The 22,033-nt window shown below is 42.7% G+C and overlaps 1 protein-coding gene across 1 annotated transcript in view; it reads left to right on the top strand.

The window, feature by feature from the left end:
* The first annotated feature begins 9,399 nt into the window (after positions 1-9,399).
* The window catches only part of GCH1 (GTP cyclohydrolase 1), a 51,949-nt gene continuing 39,315 nt past the window's right edge, over positions 9,400-22,033 (top strand). The window contains exon 1 of the mRNA XM_004426174.3: positions 9,400-9,872. Within this exon, the coding sequence (XP_004426231.1) occupies positions 9,536-9,872 (337 nt within the window). The 5' untranslated portion in view covers positions 9,400-9,535. The remainder of the gene's footprint in view (positions 9,873-22,033) is intronic.

Here is a 22,033-nt window from a genome sequence, read left to right on the forward strand (position 1 = left end):
TAACACTGTAGTAGTTTTAGGTGTACACATAATGAATTGATATATTTGTATACTGTGACATGATCACCACAATAAGTCTAGTTAACATCCATCACCACACAGAGTTACAAATTACTTTTTCTTGTGATGAGAACTTTTAAAATCTACTCTCTTTGCAACTTTCAAATATATAACACAGTATCATTAACTCTAGTCACCATGCTGTACATTACATCCCCATGATTTATCTTTAAACTGGAATTTGTACCTTTTGGCCACCTTCACCCATTTTGCCAATCCTCCACCCCCCCGCCTCTGGCAACCACCAATCTGTTCTCTGTGTCTATGAGGTTGGGTTTTTTTTTTTTTAAGATTCCAAATATAAGTGAGATTTTACATACTGTCGTTCTTTGTCTGACTTATTTCCCTTAGGATAATGCCTCCAAGGTTCATCTGTGTTGTTTTGCACACAGGTGATCTCTTAACCACCACATGACATGGCCCTTATTTTTTCTAATTTGTGAGCTTACATAGTTTTACTTTTTAAGTGGCAATAAAATCTCTAGAATTTTTCCAAAATCACTGAAAAAAAAGCACATTTGTCTTAGAGGTAGCAACATCAAAGAACTTGTTGAATTGATGAATGTAAGCTCTTTGAGGTCAGAGATTTTTTTGTTTCTTTTGTTCACTCTTGTGTTACCTGTGTCTCCCACAGAGCCTGGCACAGAGTAGACGTTCACTAAAGATTTGTTGAATGAATGAATGATATCTGATTCTGATGGCATCATGGGGCCAATCCTCCTCCATGGCAATGGAGGCCCTCTGAAGTTTACTAACTCTGCTAGAACAGATGACAAGCTTAATTTTTGTTAATCTCTAAAAACCATAAATATTTTGCATATTGTAGGTTATACATTGAAAATGGCCTCCTAACATACACCTGACTCAGGAATTGACTGAAATCCTAGAGAGAATCAGCTCAAGGTGAAAGCATTTGAACAATTACACGAAACTTTAAATTCCTCCTTCTTGGCTCAGATTCTCAACCTTAAGGTTCACATCTGATTTTGGATCCAGTACAGAATGGGGGAAATTGTCTCTAGAGGGTCTTCTGTCGGTGCCTATTGACATGGACAAGGTTAGACGGAACATGGGTGAAAGAGGCTTATTGCCTTTACAGTGGGTGTGCAGGTGGTCCTGAGCCAGGGCAGTAACTGAGGGAAGCGATCCCAGGACAGAAGCCCCACTCCCACACCGCATCATTACGCAGACTGAAGAATGCTTCACATCCAGCTCTTCCTATGAACTCTGCATCCTTAGTGCAACTTAGGGTGGTGACAGCATGCATTGCATGACTTTTTTTTTATAGCTAACTAGGAAACAAAGTTGGATTTTGCCCTCTCTGACCATATTTCCTGTGCTGCAATTAATATGTAGAACACCCAGAGAAGAAACATAGCTCAGTCAGCCTGCCCAGAGCGGCATTTACCTGACTGCCGACTCGGGGCATCAAAATTCAGTCTTCAGTTGGGGTTCCACATGGCTTATTCTATACTCAGGACTTTAACGTGATTTATAACTGAGCCTACCCTACAGAATGAGAACCACATACAGTTTATTGGCTTGGTAACTATGAATGCCATGCAGTGGCATGGCAGTTCTTCATTAAAAGGTGGTTGAGAGGCCAGCCCAGTGGCATAGTGGTTAAGTTCACACTCTCCGCTTCGGCGGTCCAGGGTTGGCAGGTTCGGATCCCGGGCACAGGCCTATGCACCGCTCATCAAGCCATACTGTGGTGTCATCCCATATACAAAATAGAGGAAGGTTAGCACAGATGTTAGCTCAGGGCTTATCTTCCTCAGCAAAAAGAGGAAGATTGGCAACGGATGTTAGCTCAGGGGCAATCTTCTTCACCAAAAAAAAAAAAAAGCTGGTTGAAACCCTTTGCCAAACAGCATCATATCAGAAATGTTATTTATTTTTTTACTTTTTGTGAGGAAGATCAGCGCTGAGCTAACATCCATGCTAATCCTCCTCTTTTTGCTGAGGAAGACCGGCTCTGAGCTAACATCTATTGCCAATCCTCCTCCTTTTTTTTCTTCCCAAAGCCCCAGTAAATAGTTGTATATCACAGCTGCACATCCTTCTAGTTGCTGGGACGCGGCCTCAGCATGGCCGGAGAAGCGGTGCGTCGGTGCGCGGCCGGGATCTGAACCCGGGCCGCCAGCAGCAGGGCGCGCGCACTCCACTGCCAAGCCATGGGCCGGCCCCCAGAAATGTTATTTTTAATAGAAACACTTACATTCATTTTATTTGAATTTAATAGAAGAAAAAGGATCTGAAGTAAATTTGAAGGAATTGATTTTGAAAAATCTGTATTAGGGTTCTCCAGAGAAACAGAACCAAAAGGATATATAAAGATATAAACATATATATGAGGAAATTTATTATAGGAATTGGATCACATGGTTACAGAGGCTGAGAAGTCCCACCATCTCCTATCTGAAGGCTGGAGGACCGGGAAAGCCAATGGTGTAATTCAGTCTGAGTCCAAACACCTGAGAAGTGGGTGGGGGTGTGGTTGGAAAAGTGGGAGAGGCTGATGGCATAAGCCCTGATTTGAGTCAGAAAGCCCAAGAACCAAGACCTGGATGTCCGATGCTGGAAGGCGGAAGAAGGTGGACGTCTCAGGTTAAGCAGAGAGAGGGAAGGTGCCCTTCCTCCGCCTTTTTGTTCTGTTCAGGCCCTCAATAAATTGGATGATGCCCACCTGCTTTGGGGAGGGCAATTGTTTTTTTACTCAGTTCACCAATTCAAATACTAATCTTCCAGAAACACCCTCAGAGATGCACCCAGAAATAATGTTTTACAAGCTATCTAGGCATCCATTAGCCCAGTCAAGTTGACACATAAAATTAACCATCACAATAAGTATTTGTTTTTTCATCACTAGTGATATTTCTTTAACAATCCCACTAAAGTTAAAAAAAGAAATTATAGGGGCCGGCCAGGTGGCATAGTGGTTAGGTTCACATGCTCTGCTTTGGTGGCCCAGCGTTCTTGGGTTTGGATGCCAGGCGCGGATCTATACATCGCTCATCAAGCCATGCTGTGGTGGCATCCCACATACAAAATAGATGAAGATGGGCACGGATGTTAGCTCAGCGACAATCTTCCTCAAGCACAAAGAGGAGGATTGGCAACAGATGTTAGCTCAGGGCCGATCTTCCTCACCAAAAAAAAAAAAAAAGAAAGAAATTATAAAAACCATGAAGAGGTTTGAGTTGTTGTTTGATTTTTTTACTACTATGTTTCAGTTTAAATAATATTATTGACTCCTTTTTATGAAAGATGAAGACTGTGCCCATCTCCCTTTCCCTAATTCTTGGTTTTGGTTAATTGTATTATTATTCTTATACTGTCCAGGTTAATACTGTTCACGTTCTGTTCCGTAACAATGATTCTTAAAGTTATTTATTATTGGCTTTGTACTTAGTATTGTTTTTATATTTAAATATTTAAAATTGGTTTTATAAGTTTACTGTAGCACCTTCATTCTTGAGTTATTTTGATTATGTCTTAATTACCAGGATCTCATGTCAAGTGGTTTTCTCAATAAGGACTTACAGGAGTTGTGTTTTCTGAGTTCATACATGTTTGAGATGGTATACCCTTAAACTTGAATGCTTTCCTGCATGGGTATAACTTACTTTCCTTAAATCTATAAAATTGCCTCCTTCAAAAAATTTGTTTTTTTGGCAATGAATGTTGCTGGGGAAAAATTGAATGCTATGTCCTTACTCCTAACCCCTTTTAGGCAATTCATTGTTTTGTTTTTTGCCTGGATGCTTGAAAAAAATCTATCCTTGAGCCTGTCTTTATCCTTGAAGTTTATCTAACCTGGGGTTAAGCATTCTGTCTCAAATTTTTCTAGAACATATTGTTCTAGAAAACTCTACATATATTTTGCAAACTATATTTTTAATTTTTAAGAGAAAGATTCTTTTTTATTGAGATATAATTCATACACCATAAAACACATCCTTTTAAAGTATACAGTTCACTAGTTTTTAGTATATTCACAAAGTTGTACAACCATCACCACTATCTAATCCCAGAAAATTTTCATTACCCCCAAAAGAAACCCCATACCTATCAGTGGTCACTCCCTACTCCCCATTCCCCCCAGGGCCTGGCAACTGCTAATCTACTTTTTGTCTCTATGCATTTGTTTGTTCTGGACATTTCATGTAACAGAATCACACAACATGTGGACTTTTGTGTCTGACTTTTTTTACTTAGTATAATGTTTTCAAGGTTCATCCAGGGCCGGCCCCGTGGCTTGGTGGTTGGGCGAGCGCGCTCCACTGCTGGCGACCCGGGTTCGGATCCCAGGCTCGCACCGGCGCGCTGCTTCTCCGGCCATGCTGAGGCCGCGTCCCACATACAGCAACTAGAAGGATGTGCAGCTATGACATACAACTATCTACTGGGGCTTTGGGGGGAAAAGTAAATAAATAAAACCTTTAAAAAAAAAAAAAAAAAAAAGGTTCATCCATGTCATAGGATATATCAGTGCTTCATTTTTATGGCTGAATAATATTCCAGCATATGTATACATCATACCTTATTTATCCATTCATCAGTTGATGTATTTGGGTTGTTTCCACTTTTTGGCTACTATGAATAATGGTGCTCTGAACATTCATGTCCAGGTTTTTGTGTGGACATGTGTTTTCATTACTCTTGGGTTTATACCTGCTGTGGAATTGCTGGGTCATATGGTAAATCTATGGTTAACCTCTTAAGGAACTGCCAGACTGTTTTCTAAGGCCGGTGAACTATTTTATATTCCTACCAGCAGTGTATGAGGATTTTCATTTTTTCCCATCCTCAGAAACACTTGTTATTATCTATCTTTTTGATTATAGCCATCCTAGTAGGTATGTGGTAGTATTCACTCACACCCTGATTTGCATTTCCCTGATGGCTAATGACGTTGAGCATCTTTTCATGTGCTTATTGGCCATGTGTATATCTTTGGAGAAATATCTATTCAAATCCTTTGCCCATTTTTAAATTAGGTTAACGATGTTTTTATTATTGAGTTGTAAGAGTTCTTTATATATTCTAGATACGAGGCCCATACCAAATAGATGATTTGCAAATATTTTCTTCCATTCTGTGGGCTGTCTTTTCCCTTTCTTGATAGTGTCTTTTGAAGCTCAAAAGTTTTTAATTTTGGTGAAGTCTAATTTATCTTTTTTGTTGTTGTTGTCGTTGCTTCCATTTTTGGTGTTATTTCTAAGGAATCTAATTACCTAATTCAAAGTCACGAAGATTTATGCCTATCGTTTGTTCTAAGATGCTTATAATTTTTCCTCTTACATTTAGCTCTTGGATCTATTTTGAGTTAATTTTTGTATGCAGTATGAAATAGAGATCCAACTTCTTTCTTTTGCATGTAGATGTTCAGTTGTCCTAGTCTCATTTGTTAAAAAGACTTTTCTTTATCCCATTGAATTGCCTTGGCACCCTTGTTGAAAATCAATTGGGGGGCCGGCCCTGTGGCATAGCAGTTAAGTGCGTGCCCTCTGCTGCTGGCGGCCGGGGTTCGGATCCTGGGCGCACACCGATGCATCGCTTGTCAGGCCATGCTGTGGCGGCGTCCCACATAAAGTGGAGGAAGATGGGCACGGATGTTAGCTCAGGGCCAGTCTTCCTCAGCAAAGAGAGGAGGATTGGCATGGACGTTAGCTCAGGGCTGATCTTCCTCACAAAAAAAAAAAGAAAATCAATTGGACATAAATATAAGAGCTTAACTCTGGGGGAGAAATATGCTTATATCTTTGACTATATCCTCTAATTTGTTGGGTTCTCTACCTCAGGCACCCTAAAATTATTCTTATGCTAGATCATCTTTGTCTTCTCTAGTAGCTTTCATCCTCGTTTTTTATTTTGCATTCATTCTTGTGCCATTCTTCACGTCAGTAATTAAATTTTCAACAGTGTCTATTTTGTACATGGTTCTTTCTAATTAATTCCACAACAATGATTGTCCTCAATTTCCTTAGATCTGTAACTACTTTTTCAATTCTATTATTTTATTGTCTTGGTTTTTGTCTCATTGAATTCATGTTTTCATTAAGTTGTTCTGTAGCATAAAACATTTGTGAGGAACTTTCTTCTGTTCCATGAGTTTTGTTTTCTTCTCAGCTGCATTCTTTGTCTTTACATCTTCTACATGCTGTATCATTTCTCCCCTTTGTTTAATCTTGTTTTGTTTGGCTGTTGTATGTTTGCAGTTGCCATGCTGTTTCTCTGCCTCCTGTCCACGCCTGAGTCTACTGAGGGTGATTGCTTTGTGTTTCCCATTATAGCAGAAGCCCATTTGTTTTCCTGACTCTGCTACAGTTTACAGCTTGAGGAGTTTGAGATGTATCCTTTCTCCAGCGAGAGACTGTGAAGGTTGGGACAACACTAGCTGTGGTAGACGGTACTCTCCATTAATATCCCTCATTTTAGCATCTGCTTGTTCTTCTGAGATGGTATTAAAGATTCTTTACCACAGACATGTGACTATTTGGGGTCTGTCTATTCTTCCCTTGTGAGGTACCTTTGGGCTTTGGATAGTTTCTCAATACAGTGTGGAGCCCTCAAGCCTTCCCTTTCATCTCAGAGAATCAGCTCAGTGTTCATATTCTCCTATTTTCTCTCCAAAAGTTGTTCCATTGCTCTTCAGTCAGAAAAGAAAGGTAAGGGCCTCAATTCTATTTGCTTTTCCCTATATTTGAGGGATTTACCGAGATATTGCAGGATTTCAGCAACTCCACAGTCCTGCTTCTGGAAGTTAGGAGTGGGATAAGGACACTTGCTTATGTACCTTTCCACCTTGATCCAGAATCTCCTCCAAAGTTTGAATAACAAATGTAGAACCTTCATCAAGTGCACTTAAAGAAATTTGCTTTTTTCCCATTACCATTGCCAAATGTTACCCTTGGTAAGTGACTGCATATTTCTGTAGCCCTGTCGTGTTCAGTCTTTGCACTGTGTATCTCACTCATCTGCTTCTCTGTTCTGCTACTGCCCCAGAAATGGGAGAATTAAAAAAAAATTCCCTGGCATTTTGGTGGAAAGCAATTCTCAGGTTGGGTCCAAGGTGAAAATGGGTCCCTTACTGGGTTAGAAACATGGATGCTGTTACAGTTCCTGGCTGTGAATGCTCATAGGTTTGCTGTTGAACCATTTTATGCTAATAAATTCTGTTAGGGGGACATATCCCCCCTCTTTTAGTTTATTCCTCCTTTTCCTTGCATTTCTACTTATAACCGCCCCTGCCAACTACCTACTCTGTTCATATAATGTTGGCAATTTTAAAGCTTCCTTGTATTACCTTTGGGCAACTGGCTGAAAGGCACTGCCTCCATTTTACAAGTAAATATATCACAGAACAAATCCAGAGACCTTATTCTGGTAATTGACCATAAAAGTGCTGATGCCTCAGTGGCAGTGCTTATAAAAAAATGTTAATTTTCAGGGTAAAAATTTCATTAGAAATGGTATTTAGGGAATATGATTTTTGTTAATGTTTATAAACGTTTTTAAAGAAAGGCAGAAGGTTGCCACTAAAAAAACAATCTTATGGAAACCATCTCCATCGATTCCCTCTGTTTTTAATGTACCTCACTTGGTATCTTTGTTTTCATTTGTTAAATACAAGGCCATCCTTTAATGTGCCTCTAACTATGCTTGAAACAGTTGGAGACCCAGTGAGTAATTCTGATCAGGAAGTATCAGCAGACAGTGGGTAGTGCAGTTAGAGGGAAAAAATATTGCAGGACCTTGCTGATGGGAAAAAAAATACCCTTCAAGACAATAACTATTAGGAAAGTAACAAAGAAGCTTTCTAAGGGATGTTCATATTTCTATAATTTATGTAATTTGGTATTTAATGTACATAGAAATTCAATAACTATTCTTTAAAAACCCATTGACGTGAATATTTCTTCTATTTTAGATTAAAGGTGCCTAGGAGGCCAGACAATTTCCATATTTCTTTCCTCAATGTTTAGAATAGGGCTATGCCTGGAGCAGACATCCAATAAATACTAATTACTAATTGTACTGACTGAGCTAATTTACTAGTATAGAATCATTCCAGGGGCTCCCCTCTTGATTTGTCTGATACTAAGCCTAACAATACCTATTTATATGTCAGAAAAATCAGCATTAGAAACTCGCTGGAGCGAATCATAAGATATTAATTTGATACGTTTGTTTTTTTGTGTGTGTGTGAGGAAGCGGCTCTGAGCTAACATCTGCCAATCCTCCTCTTTTTGCTGAGGAAGACTGGCCCTGGGCTAACATCCGTGCCCATCTTCCTCCATTTTATATGGGACGCCGCCACAGCATGGCCTGACAAGCGGTGCCTCGGTGCGCGCCCAGGATCCGAAGCGGCGAACCCCGGGCCGCCGCAGCGGAGCGCGCGCACTTAACCGCCTGCGCCACCGGGCCGGCCCCTGATACATGTTTTAAAACTCACCTTTGGCATTATAACAATTCAAGTGAGGAAAAAAGTCTATTATTTAATCTTAAAGAAAACAGTCAAAGTAGATGCCACTGGTTGAGTCCAGTTGATCAATAACATTTCACAATCTGTACCCACCTCTGGGGAAAGCAGCTGAGCACGTCACTCTAAAACGATCGAGCACCAAATTTCCACAATTGCTTTTCCACAAAAAGCAAATGGGTTTTAAATGAAAGCCCTAACTTTTCTTCGCTTGCAAATCAATTTCTCCAGGGTCAAAGTTCTGGCCAGCACAAATACCACTCCTTTAGATATAGGGACTCACATAGGGCCACTTGGAGTAACACTGGAGGATTCTCGTAGATGGCAGGTGCGTTGGACATATTTTTAACTAACGAAGCAAAAGTTTCAAGTCATATTATTCTGTTGCCTTAAGGGTTGATTGCCTTACCACCGGCTTAACCCGGTCTCTTCGCGGCGAGGCCACCTGTTTGCTCCTCTTGCACAGGACGAGGGAACGGGAGCACGGCTGAGGCAGCGCCCTCTTTGCCCCAAGAGGAGAGGGCTGCCCGGGCGCCCAGACTGCGCCTCCCTCCGGATTCGGTTCATCCCGCAACAACCCAGGGGTCCTCCGCACTGCTCCCGGCGGGCGCGAGAGGGCCGGGAGCCGCATCCGCGCCACCAGGCCGGCCAGCGACCTCTCCGCAGCGCCCCGCCGAGCCCGCCGCGCTCCCGGCAGCGCCGCCCGCTCCCGGGCGCCCGGGGGGCGGGGCGAGGGGCGGGGCGAGCGCGTGACGCGGCGGCTCCGGCCAATGGGAGCGCCCCCCGGCGCCGGCCGAGCCGCCGGCCATAAAAAGGAGGCGTGCCGCGCGCTCCAGCCCCCGGCTGTCCCTGCTCGGTGAGTGGCTGCCTGGGCGCCTACCTTCGTCAAGTGACTCCGGCTACAGCCTGTTCCCTGCGGCCGCCGGCGAACTTACTTGCAGCCTCTGAAGCGCCCCAGCGTCTCTCCCGGGCGGCAGCGGCGGGCCCATGGAGAAAGGTCCGGTGCGGGCCCCGGCCAAGCCGCGGGGCGCCAGGTGCAGCAATGGGTTCCCCGAGGGGGAGCCGCGGCCCGGGCCGAGCCGGCCGGCCGAGAAGCCGCCGCGGCCGGAGACCAAGAGCGCCCAGCCGGCGGACGGCTGGAAGGGCGAGCGGCCCCGCAGCGAGGAGGACAACGAGCTGAACCTGCCCAACCTGGCGGCCGCCTACTCGTCCATCCTGCGCTCGCTGGGCGAGGACCCCCAGCGGCAGGGGCTGCTCAAGACGCCCTGGAGGGCGGCCACGGCCATGCAGTTCTTCACCAAGGGCTACCAGGAGACCATCTCAGGTCAGTGCTCCCGCCGGGGCGCGGGGAGGTGGCCGCGGGAAGCGCGCGTCGGCTCCGGGAAGTTTCCGGAGTTGCCTCACTCTTGGCACAAGGGGCGGAGTGCTGTCACCTTGCCGGCCCCGCCGCCCCGCAAGGCGAGGCCCTGCGTGGGGCGCATTTCGGGTGCCCCGGGCGGCCGCGGCGTGTCCACCCGAGGGGTCCTCCCCGGGGCTTGCGTTGGCGCCGCGGTCACTGAGCGCCCTGCGGGCGTTGCCTGCAGCCGGTCTCATCCGAGCGCCCGGGACCGGATGGTGGGGGCGTGTGCTGGACCCTGAATGCCGGTGATAAGGATCACTTGGGTGCTTGTGGAAGTGACGGCTTCCTCGGTCGTCCCTTCCCTTGAGATCTCATTTTTTTGTAGGTCTGGGGTGAAGCCTTGGTTTCGTGTGCTTCAAGCTCCCGGGGTGATCCTTCTCCCAACCGCGGGGACCCGCACTCTCGCTGACTTACTAGGGGACCTGAGTCTTCAGAGAGTTGCAATTCTCTTTTGTCCACATCAAGTTCACTCCAGCTCAGGGCTTTTTCAGAGTTTGGCACAATTCTGGGCACGGGCTTCCCCGGAGTTTGGGGTGTGAAGTTTCTTGGGCTAGTTTGCTGCTTAGAGCCTTCTTGCCCTATTCCCCCCCACTCCAAAAAACCCAAAAGCAATAAAGTGACTTCTTGGGAGTCGGGGAGGTTCGCTGGGCCCTGGAACCCGGAGTTGAGTCCCTCTCTCACCCGCGCCCGGTCTCCCCCCACCCCTGTCCCCGCCCCATCCAGATAAGCTGGGCTGGCCCAGTGCTGTTGGCGCCTGAGACAGGTCTGGCTTTCCCCCGGGAGGCAAGGGAACAGTCAGTGTGGGGGCGGGGGTGGAGGGGGAGTGGAAAATGACTGAGGACTTTGCTGGGTGAGCACGTTGGTCTTTAAAGAAAGAAAGAAAGAAAGAAAGAAAGAAAAGCTTCTGCCTTCTACAGCTGGGACCAAGGACGTTGTTTTCCAGTTCACATCTGTGTCACTTGGTGACGTTTATTTCTTTGGCATAAGAAGCCTTCTGGACCATCACCATTTCTCAAAGAATAACAGTGTTGCTTCCCAAGGTAACCTGCCTGCCCCTGGTATTTCTCTGATAGAATGTCTGGCGACTCCCTGGGTAGATCTAGGGAAGAACAAAGTTATTTTTGCCCAGTCTTCCACACCCCAAAGGAAGGGTGGGTAATCAGAGTGGGAGAGGGGTGGGGCCCAGAAAGGAAATGATGCTACATCCTAAGTAAAACCAAGAAATAGACCTCTAGTTCTGTGTCCAAGTTCACTTTCTACCCCTCGATAGTAAAAGTTTGGAGCCTCAAAAGCAGAATTTCGAAATGCAAAGACTGAAGAATAGACATTCTTCATTTGGTGAATATTCTGTCATTTGGTGATATTCCACAATGTAATAAAGGAACATCCTTTTAGGGCCTCCCTCATTCTGCCTCTTGAGGACACAGAAAGTGGTCTCCAGAGCACTGGTCAGGCTTTGGGAATCTTGCCTTAACAGAATTCACAGGAGAGAGAGGGATTTCTGACCCAAGACGGGTCATAGAATTACCTACAGTGGCTCACAAGGTTTACTTAAGAAATGGTTAGCAGACATTAGTCTCATGAACCGTAGGACTAATGACTCCAAGGAACACTTCATTCTACTCTTGAAAGCTCTTCTCGTCAAGTGTTACCTTATTATTTGAAAAGTCCGTGGACCTAGAGACAGAAAGCAGGTTAGGGGTTGCCGGGACCCAGAGAGGAGGGTGGAATGGGGAATGACTGCTTAATGGGTATGGGGTTTCCTTTTGGGGTGATGAAAATGTTCTGGAACTAGACAGTGGTGATGGTTGCACAACATTGTGAATGTACTAAATGCCACTGAGTGTACTAACTTGTACACTTTAAAATGGTTAAAATGATGAATTTTATGTATATTTTTCTGTAATAAAAAGTCCATGGACTGTTTAAGAAATATTAATAGCCATTAACTGAATAGTGTTTATGTGCTAAGTGCTTTATGTGGATGGTCTTGGTTAATCCTCAGTTTTGAGGTCAACACTATTTTCTTACCCCATCACAAAGAACCTGAGGCAGAGAGGTTGACAGCTTATAAGGGTAAAGCGGGGATTTGCATACAGGTGGCCTGAATGCAGAACTCTGAGCTATTTCCTTATATTGCTACTTAAAGAGATATATCAGTGTATTTAATCTACTAAGTATTTTAAACTGTGAGTTGTGATCTAATAGTTGGGGCACTAGCATAAAAAAAATGTGGAGTAGAATGGAGAAGATCAGTCGACCACATGTAGCAAGGGTAAATGTTCTGAGGAACTTCTGTGTAGGTTTTATGGATACAATTTTTTTGGTGTGTTCTGGCTCCAGATGTAAAATGTATTTTTTACTGTAAGTTGTGGTCAAAAGTTTGAAAGCCTCTATCTAGAGGATCACACTTAGGGACTTATCTACATTGATTTCTTAGAGGTACATAGTTAAAGAGAAGACAGAGAGGAGAGGATGACAAGGATGCTGCTGAACTTAAAGGAATGAACCTGAAATGTTGGTGGTCCAGGCCTTGGACTGACCTGGGTGGGAGAGAGAGGGAAGGATACTTTAAATCTGTAGAAAATATAGAATAGAGTAATAGAGAAAACAATCTTGCACAATTTTTATTTCTTTAGAGAGCATAAGTCAGTAACCACTATAGATTGTTTTCGATAGAAACAAACTTCTTTGAAACTGTCACTTTTCTAGGCTTGTAAAGAAGATAGTGTATATCTTTTATATCTCTGTATATTAATTCCTGGTTAATATTGTTGACTTAAGTGTTGTAAAATATAAAGTAAGTTGGTCCTTTACATTCCCCCAATTATCATTTTTTTCAGTTCCTCCTGAGTGGATTGATGCTCACTTATGGTGTTCTGGGAATTGGCCAGTTCTCACTGCACTGCAGCTTCTCTCTGTGACCCTTGCCTGGTGCACCTTTCCCTCCTTTCTAAGGTGCCCCTCCCCACAGGGCGTCTGGGGTCACCTGTGATGGGGCTGTGTCAGGGTTGGGCGAGTCTGCTGGTTACTGTCGACCACTGGGCTGCAGCTTGTCGGCCAGGAGGGAGGGCTGGAGGAGACGCTGTCACCTCTCCCGGGGAACTGCTGTCCTTTGAATCTAGCATCGTAGGGGGATTCCTAGACCAGCTCATCTTTACCTATTGCTGTCTCTTTTCAGCTTAACCACATCCTGGTTCTCTTACATCTTCAAGGTTTTACCTCGATGAGGTCTCCTTTCTATGTAAGGAGACTTTCCTGTATTTCTGCTCTTCTTTTATTCAGAACCTTAGTTAAATTGAAGGGTCTACTGTTCCCTGAGATCCTTGGTATTCATGTCCCTGTGTCTGACCCTTCCCATTTTCTGGCCTCTCCTGGGTGTAAATGGGAGCAACCTCTTAGTGTTGTCTACCAAAGGTTAAATGTCTATAACTTGTCCCATCAATTGATCTTTTTATGAGTTTATGGGAATACACAAGAGTCTTGACTCTTCTGTCACATTTCTAGTTAAAGTAGGTTTTAGCTTGTCTTATCCAGGCTGCCAAGACAGCTTTCATAAGTCATGTTGACAGTGTCCCAGATTTTGGGAAGTGTGTGAGCTTGTATATAATGCCGCATGAGGAGATCATGGACTCCTTGACTGTCTTCCCACTGGGATTGAGGAGTCATGTCCCTGCCTCAGCCATTTTCACTGCAAGATGATATCTATTCTCTGAGATAATGCAAGGCAGTTAGATACTTGATTTATGCAAAAGAGTCTTAGCCACTTCATACTGAAATGTGCTTGCACTCACAAAAAGTTTTCTTTTTGAATTGCAAGCCTCTCTTATTTACCAAGTCAGACTGCTATGGTGAACTAAGAATTGTAACAATTTCTAAGGTGTGAAGTGGAAAAAAGTCAAATTATTTACTATTTCCTACCATATTGTGGGTGAAAGGTGAATTTATGTCCCAAGTTTTACAGTATATTATAGAAACGTTAATTCATCTAGAGGTGCTATTTTGGATGTGGGTAGTTCATTTAAATCTTGATTCACTAATAACTTTTGTTTTAGTTTATTTTGTTAATGAATACTTATGTAGGACTTAGTTCTGTTTATTGCCAGAAAGAGTACTGTGAATAAAGAAGGAAATATAACAAGGCTGTGAAGTATTATATGACTGGAATTTGGGAGTAGTCAAAGTTGATTAAAGCTATTAAGAATTTATTGAGAATGGGGGCCGGCCCGTGGCTTGGCAGCTAAGTGTGCGTGCTCCGCTACTGGCGGCCCGGGTTCGGATCCTGGGCGCGCACCAATGCACCGCTTCTCCGGCCATGCTGAGGCCGCGTCCCACACACAGCAACTAGAAGGATGTGCAGCTATGACATACAACTATCTACTGGGGCTTTGGGGGAAAAAAGAAGGAGGAGGATTGGCAATAGATGTTAGCTCAGAGCTGGTCTTCCTCAGCAAAAAGAGGAGGATTAGCATGGATGTTAGCTCAGGGCTGATCTTCCTCACACACACACACAAAAATTTATTGAGAATGGAGGAGAAAAGCTAGTCCTAATAGTTTCTTTTAAAAATGTATTATCTATAAACAATTTTTGAGGCATGGGAGGAAAAGTCCCTATATATAACTTTGAAATACCAAACAAAGCCATTGAATTGGTATTTTATAAGTTTCGTTAGGCTGCCCTAACAAAGTACCACAAACTGGACTGTTTGAACAACAGAAATCTATTGTTTCACAGTTCTGGAGGTTAGAAGTCCAAAATCAAAGTATTGGCAGAACCATATTCCTTTGAAAGTTGTAGGAGGAGGTGTTCCTTCCCTCTTCCCAGCTTCCGATGGTAGCTGTCAGTCTTTGGTGTTCCTTAGCTTGCAGCTGCTTTACACCCATCTCAGCCTCTGTCAGTATCCAGGTTTCCCCCTTAGGAAGGACACCAGTCACATAGGATTGAGTCCACTTTACTCTGGTATGCCTCTTCTTTTTTTTTTTTTTTTTTAATTTATTTTTCCCCCCCAAAGCCCCAGTAGATAGTTGTATGTCATAGATGCACATCCTTCTAGTTGCTGTACATGGGACGCGACCTCAGCATGGCCAGACAAGCGGTATGTCGGTACGCGCCCGGGATCCGAACCCGGGCCGCCAGCAGCGGAGCGCGTGCACTTAACCACCAAGCCACGGGGCTGGCCCTGGTATGCCTCTTCTTAAGTTAGCTAATTACATCTGCAATGACTCTGTTTCCAAATAAGGTCACATTGTGAGGTACTGGGCTTTAGGACTTCAACATATCTTTTTGGAGAGGGAACACAATTCAACCTATACCAGTGTTAAATACTATTATTGATAAGACTGGGAACTTTACAATTTCATTTAACAAATTCACTGAGTGCTAGGCCCTGCACTGAATGCTGGGAACACAGGGTAAGCAAAACCAGGTATGGTTCCTGCCCTCGTGGAACTTCCAATCTAGTGGACAAAAACGTATATTCATCAGAATCACATGGATGAATGTATGATTATAGATTGAGAAACGTGATGGTCAAAAGGACACAGCTCAATGCGAGCATTTAGCAACGGAACTTGATCTGTGCTGGGAGATGGGGAGCGTGATGTTCCAGCTGATGTCTGAATAACACTCCTGATTCCTGACTCGGTGCTGAGCGCTGTTGTGAGTTCTTGACATATATCGCCTCATTTGATCTTCACAATACCCTCTGGGGTAGGTAATATTCTCCCCATTTTGTAGAAGAGGAAACTGAGGCACAGAGAGAACTTGCCCAAGATCGTGTCTTGAAAGTAGCTGCACTGGGAGGTTGAGAGAAAGTAAGGATCACCATTACCTCTGGCAGTCTAATTTTAATCATAATATTTTACTGATTTATATGAATCCCCTCCCCTTGTCCTACCCTTTTTGTATTTTCTCTGCTGTTTTCTTTGTCCAGCTCTAGAAACTCTTCCATGCTTGAGCATTCTGTTGGCAGTATACTTCTGTAATTTGAGTCCAGTATTTGGTTGAGTCAGACTGCAGTATTAAAATTTGCCAGGAGAGGGCAACTATCTAATCTTTGATGAAGCCTAGATTATGAATCCTGGATTATATGCACAATTCTTAATTGCAGGTGATGCAAGTGAATATGTTCCCTACAGTTATACATTCTGTATTGAGTTGATGGCAATTAGATTGGGGGATAATTTGGATTGGGATAATCAAAGAGTATCTGAACTGAGGTCAATATGTTATACTTAAGGCCGAGAGGACATTCATTCCGTAGAATTTTGTCCTGTTATAACCATAGCAGTTTTTTAGACCCTTTTAGAAAAGAAGGACTATCTGTATTCATCTTTGATCTCTAACAAATTGCCCACCCAGCACGTGTGAATAACTTGGTGAATGAATTAATTTCTTAGAGACAAGGACCCCTTCTTAACTCTTGTCTTTCTCCTCCCACAGTGCTCTGTGTGTAGGAGCTCAATAAAGGCTGGCTGTTTTATACACTAAAGACAAACACAGGGGATTTAGCATTAAGGAAAAAGCCACAAAAGTTATTCCTGCCGGACCTCCTGAACACCCTAGGCCAGAGGTCATCCTTTAGACATCCTTGTATCCTTGCACCTGTGGAAACCCACCTTCTCTATCCAGCCAGCATATTATTCCAAGGTATCACCTGAAGTGACTGGCCTGTTTCCCTGGCACATCAAAATTCTCATGAGGAAGAATTTCTAGAAAATCTATCAGGATTGCAATCAGTTTTTAAACTGTTGTAGAAATGTTCAAATGTACACAAAATTAAGCCAGTATGACAAGCTTCTGTGTGCCTGTCACACAGCCTCAACCGTTAGCGTGATCAGATCTGTCGAGCTTCATCCTGCCTGCCTCACACACCTTCCCTGCTGAGTTATTTTAAATCAGGTCCTAGATACGTCACTCCATTAGTAAATACTTCCTTATGTCTCTAAAATATAAAGACTAAAAAAAATATTATCACACTTGAAATTAACAGTAATTCCTTAATACCAAATATCTAACCAGTGTTGACATCTCTCTGATTTTCTCACAGGTGCCTCTTTATAAATTGATTTGTTGAATAAGGATTGAAACAACATTCATATGTTTTATTTGATAAATGTCTTAAAGTTTCTTTTAATTTGTTAGTTTGCTATTCCTTTTTATCCCCTAACAATTTGTTGAAAAAACAGGGTCATTTGTCCTATAGAATTTCCCACATTCTGGATTTTGCTCATTATTTTCTCATAATTTAGTTTAACGTATTCCTTTACCCCTGTATTGCTTATATACTAGTGGTTAGATTTTGAGGCTTGCTTCTCCCCCTCATCCACCTAAAAAAATAACATAAATTTAGTCAAGAATACTTCATAGGTGGTGGCACATGCTTCCATCAGGAAGCAGCTCAATATTAGTTGTCCATCTTTTTGTGATGTTAAAATTGATCATCTTTAGGTGTTATCAGCCCATTTGTCCATTACAAAGTTCTCCACCAGCCTTTCACCTACTGGTTTTAGTAGCCATTGATGATTGCCTAGATCTAGTATTTCTTAGAAGTTGAAAAATAATGATGTTTGGTTCTTTAATTCCTTCTGAATTTGTTAACTTGAGTTCTTCTATAGAGAAGTATACAGGAACTCTTTAGGCTATCTTTGCAACTATTTGGCAAGTTTAAAACTATTTAAAATAAATAGTTTTTATTTTATAAATAAATTTATAAATTTTATATTTATATATATATTTATATATTTTATATATAAAATTTATATATTTTATATATAAAATATATAAATTTTATAAATTAATTTATAAATTTTATAAATTAATTTATAAATAACAAACTGGGAAGAAATATTTACAACTCGTATCATAGACAACAGGATAATCACACTAATATAAAAAGTGATGCTGGAAATTAACGTGAGAGAAAGGCCAAAAACACAATTGAAAAATTGGCAAGACGTGGAAACAGGCAGTTCGCAGAAAGGAAATACAAATGACTCTTAAGCACATGGAAAGATGCTTGACTTTGTTGACCTTAAAAATAAAACAGCCAGTTATTTTACCAGCAAAATGAGTTTACTCAGGAAAAACCAAAGAATTGAATTTGAGACCCACATGCTATGACAAAAGTTATAGGCAAGTCCAACGATCAAAGGAGAGGAATATTATTTTATAGGGAAAAAGGAGGAAATTGGGAGGGGTTGTTTTCAACAAAACTCCATTGGAGAAAAGCAAGAGTTCAGGGTGGTAATGGTTTCTCATTGGTTAAATTGCTGGAGTAGATTTCTGTTTGGGATGCAATGTATGTTTCTTCCTGTCATTGACAGTTCTTTCCTATTCTTTCTGTTGGGTCTGTAATTGACTGTCTTTCCTATAATTGACCTCTAGTGGTTCTGCGTGGGAGCTCTGCCTTCAGGCCTCCTGACTCCGTTTTAAATGAGGTTTCCCTTTATTAATTTTCACAACCTAGCCCTCAAGAAAAATGCAATCAGACCACCCCAAGACACATTTTTTCCTTATTAGAGTGGCAAAAGTCCAGAAATTTGATACTGTATTATGTTATTGAAGTGATAGGGAAACAAATATTATTGTTGAGAGTGTAACTGTCCTTATGGAGGATAATTTGGTAACATCCATCAAAGACAAATGTATATATCCTACTTGAAAATCCTGCCTCTGGGAATTGATCTTGCATAGATACTTGCATACACGAAATGATATATGCTCAAGGTTAGTCCCTGCAGCCTGGTATGGAAGCACCCTAAATGTCTAGTCCCTTAGAATGGCTGAATGATGCAGAGGAATTGTATTTTGTAGGAAAAAGGTGGGTGGGGGGAGATAATAAAATATTGTTTATATAAGCATGAAGAATTGGGGGATGCACAAGCAGTCCCGTGTTAATTAGGGCTGTGAACTGGGCAGATGGCAGACAGGAGTAGAAGCAAGACTTCTCACTCTATTTTCAGGTTTTTATTTTGAAGTATGTGCATGTATTTTCAAATAGATAAATTTAAAATATTGTGACAAATTTGTTTCAAATCTAGGAGTAAAAGAAATACAACTTTTCCTAATGGCTAGCTAATAAGAAAAATCTGGTTAGTGAAAACCTTTATCCTGAAATCAGAGGAAAATAGATGTATGTATTTGCAGACTTGGTCTTCATTGTGAGATTTATTACATATAGAAAGAGCCTGAGTTTGACTGTGACCTTGTCCCTTAACTATCTGTATAATTAATGGCATTTCTCTAAACTCAATTGTCATCTTTCCGTTTTTGTAAAAGGTGGTAATGTCACCAACTAATTGTCCAGAGTTGCTCAAGGGAAGTTTCAGCAGCATTTGATGGGTCCTCAAAGTTGTTTTGCAGGGGGATGAATAGCCACTAACCAGCTTAAGCCGGTCCAAACCACACCACAAGAGTGACGCCTGGGCAGACAAATGGAAAAGTGTGCAAGAGTAACTTTTGCTTCAGTTTAATGCTAAGATCTCCACCCTAGGAGGAGCCTAAGTCTTACTAGGATAACATGCGATGTATGTGAAAGTATGATTTAAAATTACACCTGCACGAGCTTATACCTGCCTCTACATGTAATGACAGAACTTCCCTTTTGAATATTCCTGCTATACCGCAAATAAGAGGCACCCACTTTCCTTGTTTGAGGAGCTACAGCTTTGTGAAATTATTCCCTGTGGTCTCCTTTTGTTGGTTGCATGCTGAAAATAAAATTTTGCTTTGTGTGACAACTACTTCTGGTGAAGACTTTGATTTCAACTCACCAGGGGTGGACCCACTTTGGTCTGGTGACAGTAATACCTGCTTTGCCTGGGCTCTTAGAAGAATTAAGAAGGTATGCAAAAAGCATCTCATGCTTAGTGTATACCTTCTTTTGTGGTGAAGAAGAACTGTGGGATTGGGTTAATTGGGAAGTGTTTTAAGAATGTGGGACACTTTGGAGCCCTGAGCCTCCATGTAAAAAGTCCAGTTACTCTGAGGCTGCCATGTTGTGAGGAAGCTCTGCCACATGGGGAGGCCACATGTGTGTTCTGGCTGATGGCTCTAGCTGAGGTCCCACCCAATGTCTGGCATCAAACACTAGACAGGTGAGTAAAGACTCCTCTGGGTGATTCCAGCCCCCTGCTGACCAGTCGTCTCCACTGAGGCCCCAGACATTGTGGAGTAGAGACCAGTCATCTCCTCTGTGCCCTGTCTGAATTCCTGACTCACAGAATCCAGGGACATAATAAAATAGTTGTACGCCACTAAATTCTGGGGTGTTTTTGTTATTCACTAAAAGCAACTAGAACAGATTTTGAGATGAAGGTGGTTAGAATTTGCATTTGTACAGAGGGAAAGGGAGTGACTTAAACAGGCCGACTTAAACATGCCGAGACGATGGCATGATAGTTTAAGGCTAGAGATTTAAATTTGTGAATTATCAGTATAAGGCTGACAGTTGAAGCTAGGAGGGTACCTAAGCTCCTCAAAGGGAGTTGGAGGAGGAGATGGGTGGCCTAAACTTTAGGAGATATTGTCATTCAGATAGTAAGAAGAGTGAGAGAAGAACCAGCAGAGACAGCCCTAAAGGGAAGTATCAGGCAAGAGATCCGAGTGTGTAAGTGTTGGCAGAAAATGGTTTTAAAAGGAACAAGGACCAAAAGGAAGAGGTCATGCGACATAGTAGACTTGAGCCAGATGGCCTGGCTTCAAATCCTGTTATTGACCAGCTGTGCCTCAATTGCCTCATCTGTAAAACAGGGCTGTTAATAGTACTCATCCATCTTGTAGGGTTATTGTGAGGGGTAAATGAGTTGGTGCACGTCAACTGCTGAGAGAAATCTCTGATGTACATGAAGTGCTGTGGACATTTGTTTGTGTTAGCAGTGAGGACTGAGATTTGATTTGAAGGTGATGTTAGTAGTTTCAATAGCTTAATGTGGTCAGGAGCCAGATTGTAGGACTTTAGGAAGTAATTTGACAAATTATAGAAAACAAATTTTTTGAAGTGTTTTTTCCTGACTGGCAGGATCAAGTGAGTTTCCCTTTAGTGTGTATCAATGCAGCAAAGTGCTGGGTGCTGGATGCTGGTGAACGAAAGCCTTGGGTGTGGAAGAGAGGAGCATAGGAACCAAACCCTGGGAGGGGAGGCCAGGTCGTGTGCTCATGATCTCGTGTGATGCTCCTGCACCTTGGAGGTCATGCTCATTTTAAAGAGGTGGAAATGGAGGAGGCTCAGGTTAAGTCACTTGCCAGAGGCCACGGAGCAGAGCCCAGGTGTCTGTGACTACAACACTCATGTTCTAATCAACCTCATGCCCCTCAGGTGTGAAGTGCCTATGTTACAATTTCACATGAAGATCCATTTAATATGTGAGAATGGTGATTCATAAAAATTCTACTTTCTGTCCTGAATTTTAGAAAAGAGAAAACCAAGTAGTTTTAGTTTTGAGGCATTTCTTAATATCCTGACTTAAAGATATTTCATGAATATCCTGACTAATTGCAAAAGTTTTAGCTAAATTACATTCAATTTTTTTTTTTTTTGAGGAAGATTAGCCCTGAGCTAACATCCGATGCTAATCCTCCTCTTTTTGCTGAGGAAGATTGGCCCTGGGCTAACATCCGTGCCCATCTTCCTCTATTTTATATGGGATGCCACCACAGCATGGCTTGACAAGTGGTGCATCCGTATGCACCCGGGATCTGAACCTGTGAAGCCCAGGCCGCTGCAGTGGAGTGTGCGCACTTAACCACTATGCCACGAGGCAGGCCCCTACATTCAATTCTAAGGTGGATTAATAACTAACAAACTTTTCCCCACTTAATTTTTTTTTTTTTTTTTTTTGGCTGAGGAAGATTCACCCTGAGCTAACATCTGTGCCAATCTTCCTCTGTTTTGTATGTGGGTCACCACCACAGCATGGCTGATGAGTGGAGTAGGTCCGTGTCTGGGATCCGAACCCATGAACCCAGGCCGCTGAAGCGGAATGTGGGGAACTTTAACCACTACACCATGGGGCTGGCCCCCTTCCCACTTAATCTTTTGAGGGAGATATTTGACAACCAAAATTTTATATATTTTGTCTAAAGC

This window comes from Ceratotherium simum, chromosome 24, assembly GCF_057802395.1.
Source record: "Ceratotherium simum simum isolate JZ-2026a chromosome 24, ASM5780239v1, whole genome shotgun sequence".
NCBI lineage: Eukaryota > Metazoa > Chordata > Mammalia > Perissodactyla > Rhinocerotidae > Ceratotherium > Ceratotherium simum.